At 40.2% G+C, this 12,220-nt stretch overlaps 1 protein-coding gene across 1 annotated transcript in view; it reads right to left on the bottom strand.

Moving 5' to 3' along the window:
* LOC104274599 (kelch-like protein 29) overlaps positions 1 to 7,261 on the bottom strand; it is a 40,877-nt gene extending 33,616 nt beyond the window's left edge. The window contains exon 1 of the mRNA XM_009870281.1: positions 7,125 to 7,261. Within this exon, the coding sequence (XP_009868583.1) occupies positions 7,125 to 7,261 (137 nt within the window). The remainder of the gene's footprint in view (positions 1 to 7,124) is intronic.
* Between the last annotated feature and the right edge of the window lie 4,959 nt (positions 7,262 to 12,220).

Genomic DNA, 12,220 nt, shown 5'->3' with positions numbered 1-12,220 from the left:
CTCACCCCACCAACCTCTGCCCACCCTACTCCAGAGAACTGCGATAGCAAAAAGAGCGGATCGTGATCTGATACGATCAGAGCCTGGCCACATTAAGTCAAATTCATTATCCCAATCCAGCAGTGGCTAATCCTTGATGATTTAAATGAAAGGAAGTGAACTGCTGATCCCTGCAGCTACCTGCAAGCGTGCTGGAGTCGGAGATTAGATTACCCTTGTTTTAGGGCACAACTGGCTTTTGGAAGTGGCCCAAAAATAACAGCTTTCAAGAACACAGCTCCAGTTTTTAGGCCATGGAAGTTTTTTTTGTTGTTTTTGATCCGTTTAGCTTGAACTACACCTCATTAGATAACTTTCTTTTCACCTCTAAATTTCAATGCCGTCAAGCCGAGACAGGGCTGTGAGATATAAGTAAATACACGTGGGTCACTGCACTGGCACCTTACGAGTGGTTGGATGACAGCTGCATGGCTTGCACATAGGTCTAGCCAGAGCAAGAGAGGTGATTAGTCTGTCATTCCTTGGATAAGATTTGCAGGATTTGTAGTTGTGTCTAGAAATTATGTGAGCAAGAAGCCCAAACTACAGTAAGCACAGATTCTGTCAATGAGGGAGAGGAGTGAGAGGTCAAGTGATTCTGCTCGGTGCTTCTGCAAGCTGCAGCCATTACAAGGCAGAAGCTTAATTTCTGTGCTGCATCTCAAGGCTTGAAAAGGAACCTTTCTGGCCTCCTTGCCACGCTTTCTCTTCAGAACAGGACACACTGATCTGTCCCTCCTTTCAGAACAGCGTCCAGCCCAAGCCACTCACCCTCTTAATCGATGGCCATGCCCGCCAGGCCGGTAACAGCCAGGATGTGATGCTTGCTATGGGTTTTGCGGCAGTTCCTTAGCCTGGCAGCCCAGTAACACCCACTGAATATTTGTTAAGCTGAAATTCATTTATGTAGAAGACCATACATTTTTGCTTGGTGAAAACATGTTTTCCAGGGCCTGGCAGCTGCAAAATTTAAAACCCAGCAGGCAGCTCCAGCATCAGGGCGGGAGTGCGGCTGCTCGGCCAGGCAGAGCGAGCGAAGCGCCGCTCCCTGAAAGGGGCCGCTGAAAGCAGAAAGCTACTGCCCGTGCCAAGATTTTGCGCCCAACACACAGCAATTATCAGTCCCTCGTTTAAGACAAAAATGTCGTTCATCACATAATTTACACCTGCACCCTGGCAGTAAAGGGTGAAGAATATTTTGTACTCCCACGAACCTCCCATTCTTGTAGATTCCTTTAAATGGTTTAACAAAAACCACTGGCGCTGTATGTCTAGGCACAATATACCTCGCCTGGCACCTGAAACAAACATCGTATTTTTAACTCCCTATTTCTCTGTTTTCAAAGAAAGGTTATAATTTGCTTCCACATTCATTCTGTTCTACAGTGGAGCTGAAGCTTCCAGATGTAGAAATGCTGCCTGCTCCTCTCTTGGAGTTAAAAGCAACGTTCTCAATAAGCAGGAAAACACGAAGGGGTCACTAAGAGTAGATTTTTCTTTCATCTGCTATTTCTCATTTTGGGCTTTTTACAACGTAAACACAAACCAGACAGTCTGTTTTCCAGACACCTAAATGCTTTTGCAGTTTTGTCAGACTGTTTCAGATGGATAGTGGCAGGTTTCTCTGTCTTGCATCCAAATGCTGCCTTTCCACACAATGGTGTAAAACACAGAATAACATCTCTGTCTTCGGTGTAGGTGTAAAGCAAAAGGAATTTGGTCCTTTCACCCTAAATGTTTTACTTCTCTCGCCCTCTGCCCTGCCTTCAAGTCGTCAGAGAGTATATACAACCCTATTTTAGAAAAAAAAGAATAAAAAAAAATACTTGAACACTTGCAAAAAAATATTGTGGAAAAGCAATTTGGCCATGAAGTCACTGGCTCTGCTCCTTAGGAGAAGAAGGATGAACACAGTGTTGCCAGATTACACTTCATCAAAAATGCTTGCTTCTTGTGATCAAATCTCTTTGTGTATGTGATTTACTGCTCTGTGCTAGTGAAATCAGGTAGCCAGGATGACTTCAAGATTAGAAAACATCACTAAAATCAAAGCTTGAAAAGATGAAGCTCGTAGGACAGGATCTGTACATCTTTAGCAACTAACCACAGAGTAATAAAACTAAAGTCTGCTTATAAAAGCCAGCATTTCATCCAAGAAGGGACTTTTATGTAAAGTGCTTCCTATTATTAATGTCATATTTGTTAGAGATTCCAGCACTTTGAGCTGGGTTAAGAAGAAGAAAGCAGCAAATTAAAATATTCCGGTGAAACTCTCTGTTATGGAAATATCAGACATTCCATTTATCCAGCAGCTGTATTTGTCTATCCCAAATGCAGCTGGAAAAAAATTATGCTCTTCATGGGATTTTCCATTCCTTCCTTCCAGAACACACACATCTTGCACCATTTCTTCTTGGGCCGATACAAAGACACAGAGTTCATTTCTCTCTTCCTCCAAATGAAGAATGATTTAAATAAGAAAACCTGTTTTCTGCAAGAGGGGCATTTTGGCCATATTTTTTTTTTTGGTAGATCCTAATCTATTCCTTTCTTTCTGTGTACATAAATAAGCATATGTATGTTGACATTCAGACAAACATTAGTTTCCGGAAAGAATCATTCATGTACTTCTAGCCAGCTATGATTCATGCTGGGTGACTGGCCTTTGCCTCTGGGCAATAAAAAATGAGCACTTCTGAAGGCCATTCATACTATTTATCATAAGGTGAGATTTACCATAAGGACGAACATTCCCGTCTTCCCTCGTGACTTGAGAGGAAATCTATAGGCTGGATTCCTGAAGGAAGCAATGTGACACCCATCTGAACTTCATAGTCTAAGCAAATCACCTAATAATTCCTAATAGTGAAGAAGAATGGCTTCCTCCTCCACCTTGTATTTTAGATACCTACTTTAGAGGACTTGCCTCCCAGTGATGTCTGTCTCCCTCCCTGCAGACTATAGCAGTAGTCTAGAAGGCAAGGTCAGCCTAAACCTGCCTTAGACGCCAACATTGGGCCTAAATGTTGGTTTACGAACAGTGAGAGACAAGCACCCCTCATTGATCTAGAGGGACCCCCGACCTGCCTGCACACAGGTACCTGAATTAGGAGAAAAGGCTCCTTTCGGAAACCTTCAAGGTGCTTCTCTTTGCTGCCTGTACCATAAATTAGGCCCTTGCTCTGGGAAGGCTCTTTTCTTAAGTACCTAAAATACAGATACAAATTAGAGGCCCAAGTCAGGCAGACTGGAAGCAACTGTGGTTGGCGGTGCACTCAAAAAATATAAGATGGCATTTAGGGGAAAGAACCCTATTCCATCTGCTATTTATCATCCATTTTCTCCTGAAGTCCTATACTCCAGTAATCTTGTATGGGTCACAGTTTGAAGAAGCTGACTAACCACATGATTTCCCTAAGAAGAGATAAAGTCTATCAACTCCTCTCTACGCCTGAAGGAGCAAGCAGTAAGGCCAAGTACTCAACCTCATACGTGTCATAAAGTAGGCTCAAATATTCACCTGAAAAATAACACGCTTTAAAAAGAACTTATGAAAAGAACTTAAGGAAACCTAGCTCTCCCCAAATATCTTCAATATTGTATAAAATTGTTCCTGAGGTTGTTAGCAACAGCCCCACCAGCCCCTGAGGTTTTTGCAACATGTTCGACCGAGGGACCAGCTGTGGGCAAGAACCCATCTTCACACTCCCCCGTCCCTCCACTGCACCTCGCTTTTGTCCCTTCCTGGGTGCAATGAAGTGGAACAAATGCCAGGAACATTTCAGACCAGCTGTTCCTAACACACATAATCCTCTTCAGATGATTTTGCACTGAAAAAGACTGTTTTTTATGGTCAGCTGCCCTTGGGAGGGAGATGAACGTCGAGTCCTGGCTTAAGCTAAAGCGCTGTGCAGATCCTGATGGGGACTGGTTAACCCGTTTCCATGAGCACGGTGCTTGGTATGGTGTTAATTTTAAGCTCAAGACTGGACTAACCCCATCTCAAAAGGACCATGCTCCTATAGTTAGAAGACAAATCATAGGAACAAGAACTTTTCTGGATGAAGACCAGAATACTTAGCACACTGCAGGATTAACTGCTTTCTGAGAAACTAAGGGGGTTTCAAAGTGCGCTCTCATTACTGAATTTGTTTCATAAATAATAAATAACCTTAGAATTGTTTTGATCAGTCAAACCTGGTTATCATCCTCTCTCTACAATGTAGAAAAAAAATTATTTTTTTTCCCCGCTGTGACTACTTCTCATCAAATAGCCTTCCTCAAGATGGGCAATAACTCTAGATCTACTATGCTTTTTGTTTATTTCTTTTTTTTATTTTGAGAAGGGAATAATTGATCTTTTTTTGGTTTTAAACATTTCTTTTCTATTCTTCTGAGACACGACTTGCTTTTCTACCACCAGATAACAACTACAACACACAGTGGATTCGATGGCAGAACATGAGGTTAACGATAATTAGCCTGTGGCAAAGAACAGGCAAAGTAAATACTTGGAAAGACATCATTTTTCTGAATCTTTGCATGGATGCACATAGCACCTTCATTAATAGATTATCTTCTCATTGACATTTCTGGTGACCCACCAGTGCCTTCAGCTGGAATGGTGTTAGAGTTTAAGCCTAGCATGCTCTGATCAAAATGAGCTTTATAATACATTTAGTATAAAGAGATGTTTTTTTTTCTTTAAGAAAAACGGTCATTTCTTGTTTTACCTTCTATAATAACACAAAAAATGCAATATAAATCACATAAAGCTTTAAGTACTATCTCAAAGGAGCTGCTAACAAAAATCAGGAGAGGATTCTAGACGTATTACATTTATAAACATATTGACTCTGTGAACTATAATGATTCTATATTATTAAGGGCATGATCCTACAAAATACTGAGTGCCTCTTGCAACTCGAGTCCTTGACTTTCATTGACTTCATGGGGTTTCTAAAGGGACTAGGCTTTACCCTGCAAGTATCCTCTAAAAACCAAATCTTTAGGAATTCCACCCCACAGCCCTAAGTTTATTGCCTCCCAAAGGCACAATTGCTCAGTTTATAGGTGAGTATTTATTTTTCTCACCTGACAGTTTTGCAAAGTCAACTAGACATCAAGCTGGATTTTTCCTTATTCAAGCATCATCATCAGTAATAGGAGTATTTTTGCCTTGGATACACCTGTGCAACTCCATTAGCCTTCATCAAGGTTACATGTGTGAGACTGAGGTTATATATGGAAGACGACTGGGATGGAGACACCTGACTGTGGACACGAATTGACCTCTGGAATATTTATTGCTGATGATGATGTGAAAGAAGGCAAAAAAAGTGGTGAGGTCGGCAAATGGGCTAAACCTCTCACTACTTTTTTCTTGTAACGCATGTGAGCTTTTTGTGAGCAGCTGAAAGACAATAAATGCTGAAAACTAGGGTTTTGCTTTCACAGTCTTTTTTTCAGAACAAATAAAAAGGTTTGGGTTTTTTGTTTGTTTGTTTTAAATGAGTTCACATTGGAGCAGTGTTCAATCTCAAGCGTATCTCCATTTGATAACTAAATAATAAAGCAGCAAGATTCCTCAGTGTGCTTCTAGAAAAAAGATGCTGCCTGATGACTTCTGCACACAAACAGATGTCTTCGCAGCGAAACCCAAATGACAGTCTTTGGTGGTCAGTTATTGATTTCTGTAAGTTGACTCTAAGACTTTTCATTCCCTATGGACTACTCATCACCCTAAAAAAGAATATACTGTTGCCTTAACAATTAAATGATAATGAGCAGGCAGAAGAGAAAGGACAGGAGAGATCTGGCATAGCTACAGTTGGCAATCATTAGATTTACAGAGGGGAAAAGACGTGCTTCCTAGGCCAACATATTTTTTATGAATAATTGATAAGGCAGTCAGCACAGTTATATCATCGAAATGTAATATATATCCATAATTATAAAACCAGCTTTGTGCAAAAGGACATAATACACTGAAAGGAGATACCAGCCAATATGCCATCCTGAAATAAAATACAGTCACTATTGTGTTAGTTGGCAAAATTTAAATACAGGATTTGAAGCAAGCAAAATGTTCTTTAATCCCATTTTTTTAGCACAGTCCAGGCTCAGTCTGCTCAGGAAAATACTGCAAGGCAAAATCAGCAGCTGCATTAATTTGCTGATGATTGAGAGAAAAATGAAAGTTATCCTCATGTTTTTTTTCTCCCTACTTGCTACTCTAACTTACTAATAATACGAGAGTACCAATTTATTCCTATGCGAATATATGAAGCATACAAATTGAAAAATCAATGTAATGGAAAAAAAAGATTATCATGCACTGTTTAGAATCAATCAGCTAGAAACAGAGGGGGGAAAATGCGAAGGCGGAGACATGATGTTTAGAAAATGTACGTATTGTACCTACCCTAAGCTAGAATGTTTGTAGGAAAAGGCTACCCTTAGTCTAACACGCAGACTGAGCTACATTTTTCCCAGAAAAAGCATCTTATTTCCAATCTCTTCTAGAGAAATTGATCAGCTGCCTTTTCGTCTTTTAGAAGTCCCCAAATAATAAAAATATCAATCCCTTTGCCCGTAAAAGCCACACAAAAGCATGTAACCAAGATTTCAGGGTGAAGGGATTCTGATACTCAAAATACTTTATTAGCACAATGTCTCAGCATCGTTCATCAGGACGCTGATGGCTTATTGTAGCCTGAAGGACAGATGTCTGTCGCGTGTGACAGAGTCCCTTGAAGACATCGAGAGCAATAGTTTTTAGTTGTGGTCTGAATCACCATTAGCAGTTGAGTTTGAATCTCAGATCTCTCAGTGGTGGAACACTTTCTTCAGCCAAAACCGGCCTCTACTCATCAGAAATAATTACACTGTACGAGTCAGATGTGTAACAAATGGGTCTGAGTCTCAGTTTGGAAATACATTCAGAGGAGGTGGAAAGAATGGCTACTGGCTCTGTGACAGGAGATTCAATCTTCATAAACCTGCAAGAGAGGGGAGGAAAAAAAAGCGACACAAATGCGCCCTACAAAAGAACAGAGCAGATCACAGCTGGAAGGAAGGCAAACCTTTTAATCAGGTCCTTGAAATACAAGCTGCAGGAAGCTAGAACATTTTGGTGGACTTCAAACTCTTTGCCTTCAACAATAATTTTCAGGTCTGTAAACTCTTTCGCTCTGCGTTGCTGGTTCAACTCCTTCAACATTTCTGCAGAACAGAGAAGACAGACAGTGCCAGGGTTCCCATTAAGAGTTTTTTATTTTTACTTTTTACTTTTCTTTTTTTTTTTGTAAAGAAGTAGAGAAACAGGAAACAACTGATATTTTTGTTGGTAAGATTGGCTCAACACAGACAGTCAGAAGTTACGAACATAACATATCAAAGAAAAAGAAAAAAGCAGGAACCAGTAGGTCTAAACAACTGAAATACATATACAGAAAAAAAGCAAAAACAATCCCAAATTTGGAGGGGTTAAAATGAAAACAAAATATTTCAGCATCAGCAAATCAGAAACACAGAGAATGCATTATCACAGAAAAGATAAAATAATTCGCTATAATAAAAAACAAGAGCTAATGAATTTCTATCCAAATGCAAATAAGTTTTGAACATACTAGAGTAATATTAGTAAAAATATGGTATTATGATGCAATATGAACTGGATATGGGTCAAAATAATAAAATCACAAGACCTGTAAAAATAACTTATCCTTAACATAGTAAAAATGTGTTAAGCCTCTCAGTTAACAGAATAAAATTGTACTTCTAAATAACACATAAATTGCAAGCATAAAAAATTAGCCAAATTATCAATGCATCTTGAAATATACCTTAGCTATACAACTACAATTGTATATGTTTCAGAATTAGCTTAAAAGCATCCTTACAATAAAAAATAATCTCACGCAGAGCATAAATTACTGGCTTTTATAGCAATTCCCATTTTTTGCACTCGAAGGATTTTTACCATCACAGCATTTTTATTTTTTTAGCCTTCAATGGCTTCATTTACAGCAACAATCAACTTTCACACATCATGAAAGAATCGTAATGATTAAAATAACCTATGAAAGTGTTTCCATCCTGCAATAAAGCACCTACCTTGCGCGATGCCTCCTTTTATAATGCCTATTGGTACTAACAGGATGATATAATAGCATGCCATGTCTTCAGGTGTGGATGTGAACTACTAAGCAACCTACATGTTTTATATGCTGGCTGGACTTCTAATGGGAAGACTTCCCTCCAACTTTGCAGACCAAAGTGGCTATCAAGATGAATAATATACTTTTCACCTGGGCAATAGTCTGGCAGTTCAGAAGCCAGTCATCAAGATGATAAAAGAGCTGATTTTAAATACTAAAGGATTTTGGTTTTATTTTATGTTTGCAATAGGTCAAGGTTCTCATTTTCTCAGTGTAACATGCTTTCCTCTCCAGACAGATCTGTAAATCAACAACAGCTCTTTACACGGAGTCCCTACTTACACGATGTAAAAGGGACCTCAAGAGTGTGTAACTATAACCATGTTTAATGGCACTGTGGGGCTCGAGCACTGGGCTGCCAACACAGTGCCAAAGGGCCTTACGGTGAAATGGAGACCCAAATAATCTTCGTGTTCTCCTGCTTGGCCAGTGAGACTCAACGGGAATCATTTCAGCGAAGCACTAGTGGTTAAAGACCAGAAAAGTATGCAAATACACAAATGCTGCGTGAAAAGAAATTGAAGTTCCCCCAAGCCCCAACATCTGTGGTGCACATTTTTCAGGCCTAAGTAAATAAATGTCACCTTGCACATTTATGTCTATTTAATGGAAACACAGTAGTGTCTGAAAGGCTAATTATTCTGTGCTGAAATGGGTCAGTGCTCTCCAGAGAGCAAGCAGATCATTAGAGAGGGCACAGAAATAACAGCAGGCTTGTGTCAGATCTATAATAGGGGAAAATAAACCGCTCTGTCCTGTGGGTGCTGTAGCAGGGACTATTTTTAACAAATTCATCTGAGCTAAAGTACAACGATACATTTAGAGAAAAACTTAAAACAGGAAGCAAATACGCACTCTTCTGCAAGAAAATTTCAGGCTTTTGCTGGAGGTGTGGCGCTTTAAGTCTGACTTAACCAGGAATGCTTAGGGCCTCAGTTAAAGACCAAGGGCGCTACGGACCCAAGGGTGTTCTACCTGATTTAGGGTTAAAGTGACTAAGGTCTCTGGTTTCACAGGTGCCTTCTTAGTTGCATATTATTTGAGGCGATTTTTCTGTTCCTTTTCACATATGAATGGTTTTTTTCTTTTTTTCTGTCTTGGTCCATTTTCCCACTTACACTTACAGGAACTACATTTTCCTCCTCACCAATTTTCTGTCATTTCATGCCTTAAAGACAGTTACTCTTCCCTCTAAGCTTTCTGATGCTCTTTTATCCCTTGCTTAATTTCACTTTTGTTTTCTGTCATTCCCCTTTTCAAATTTGCCCAACTACTGTCCTCCATCCCCATTTGCACTTCCTCTGAGTTCCTGTTCAAGATCCTTTTCTCTAGCACCTGTGGCAGCCCTTTACAATCTTCCTTGCAGAAGCCTTTCAAGACAAGGGTTCCAACCAAGACTAAGTCATACAAGTGTACGCTTGCACTTACATAAGGGGTCAATCTCCATCACAGCTCATTCCATTTCCTCCTTTTAAAGCTCATGATTAATTAATCTTAGTACTCAAAGAGCGCAATGATACAAATAGCAACTGTTTAGATGGATCCTGTGCTCTAGGAGAGGAGAGGAAATAAAGTTTAGCTCTAGGCTGAATGGGCCACGGGCTTTTGGAGGTGAGCTCAGTGTAAGCAGGACAGGAGAGACCATCCTTACCCTCGTGACTGTGCAAAGCCAAGATTGCTGAATAGTAAGACACAAAGTTCAGCCACTGCATCTATCAATTTGGAGGTCTCTGCACTATCTCCAGTACTGTGAGAGCTGGTTTGAGCATCTGAGTCCCCAAACGGCTCCCCTAGGTAATGGGCTGATTAGTTGGACTTTACTGAGCACCCTTTAATTACATCCAGTCCTGCAGTTCTGGGCACAGTTTCTATCTATGCTCTTTACACACTTCAGTGTGCTTTATATTGCACGCATTCATTACGGGATGCAAACCAAGAAACACAGGTCTGGAGATTTGGCTCATAAAAAAACAGGAATCAGAACAAGCCCTAATCAGAAACTGAAGCTCCTCTTTTTTCCCATAGACATTTGGAGGCCATAACTCCTTCCTTGTCCCCCAACTTGCTATCGTGCTCTCCACAGAGATGACTATGAACAGTCTTCTATTTTTTGTAGCTCAGTTTCTCAACTAGAAAGAGGCAGGTGGAGAGGAGGAAGAAGTCGGGAGACTGCATCGATTCATCGATCTTCCTCGCTGAGGCTCCTTTGTATTACTAAATAACCAGCAGGCATTAGTATCGGACACAAGGTAATACCAGAACGGGCCCTCATTCTCAGAGTATTTGTAATGCTCACACTGTGCTTAGCCAGGCATTAATGATTTATGAGGACTCAGGATGAGTTGCAAAACAATTTTTTTCACCAGGTAATAATGCCTGCCGATGAGTTGTAAAAGGAGAGACAACACAGTGCAGTCCTGGCAGTGAAAAATTATCTCAGCTGTTTTCTGCTAGTCCCTCTCCTGGACTCCTCCTGATTTTCAATATTTCCTCCAACAAATGGAATTTCCTGAAACCTTCAGAAAGGGATGTGCTGGGAATTTCCTAGTGCTTATTTATACCTCTGGTTTCTTTGTTCATACAAACAGTTTTATCTTTGCTTTTTTTTTTTTCCTTCTCCTCATCTGAATTTTCAAAAGAGACCCAGGTAAAAACAAAGTGCTAAGGTGCAAGGTTTCAGCAGGGTGGGCACTGATGTTCCCTCTCCTCGGTGAATCACAGCAAATGCTCTCACATCCACAGTGCAAGGGACTTTCCTTCCTGCCCCAGGTGCACACACCCATTGGGACTCCACAAACCAATGCAGTTCTTCCTGTCTTCTTCATCCATTACCATTGCTAAATCAGTCAAAGACTGTCTGAATGCTTTCTTCATAAAGAAGTACACACTAGAAACCCCTATGTTCTTCCATAATTACATGAGCCATTTAGCAGTAGAACCTAAAGGGGACTTGACCTGAAACCAGCAAATGAACATCTCTGTGGAGCTCGTGAAAGCAAACACTTTCCATCTTGCCATTATCAGCCTTCCCGTCATTGCTTGGGGGCATTTAAACATAATTATATTGAGAATCCCAGAGACAATATGGGTCAGAAGGTATAAGTGACTTTCCTCAGGTCAGAAACAGAGCCAGGAAAAACTCAGAAGCTTTTATTCCTGGTCCCCAGCTCCACCCACTGCACTACATCTTCTCCTTCTTAATTAATGGACAAATTACAAATTAAACTGAAGAGCCCACAAGCCTTGGATCAAATGTAGGACCAAGAACAACTGTGTAATTGTGTAGTAAAGGGAACAGAAATTATATAGTGAATTTCTTTTTTTTTTAAAAAAAATTACTTATGATCAGAAATAGAAGGAACTTATTCCCCAAGTTTATTTATTCTGTAATTCAAGTACAGTGGAGGCTGGATACCCAGTCAAAGATTGTCTCTAATGCACACTCCTGTGGCACAGTGGAAACTCTCAGGTTCATTTGCATTCTTAATGAAGAATTCTTTACTTAAATTCTAGTAGACCAGGCTTTAAAAAGGGGCAGCAAGAGCTAAAATATAATGACCCATGAAGTACAGAAGAACAGTTTTTACCAACAGTACTTTTTAAAATTTGCTCAGAAAAACTAACCTATTATAAAACTGCAAAGGGTAATTGAAGCCACATCACTAATTACTCTTGCAAAGAACATGCAAGAAAACAGTCCTTGCGCAGACAGCTCCACGCTTTCACGATTGGGACAGAAAATGTGGGAAAGCCAAGAAAAGTTACCAGAAGGAAAATCCAATTACTTCCTTGCCTTAATAAGCAAGGAGATTAATTCCCACAGCTATGATCTCATTACATAAAACAAACATTTTAACCCTTAAGTGCCAGCACTGAACACACTTGCTCATTTTGACAGACAGTGGTAGAGCTACAAGAAATTAAATTATGAACCAAAGACCTGCTAGTCAAATAGGAGC

This window comes from Apaloderma vittatum, unplaced genomic scaffold (assembly GCF_000703405.1).
Source record: "Apaloderma vittatum isolate BGI_N311 unplaced genomic scaffold, ASM70340v1 scaffold2925, whole genome shotgun sequence".
NCBI lineage: Eukaryota > Metazoa > Chordata > Aves > Trogoniformes > Trogonidae > Apaloderma > Apaloderma vittatum.
The sequence above is the reverse complement of the archived record's forward strand: the minus strand, read 5'-3'. Positions and strand labels throughout refer to the sequence as shown.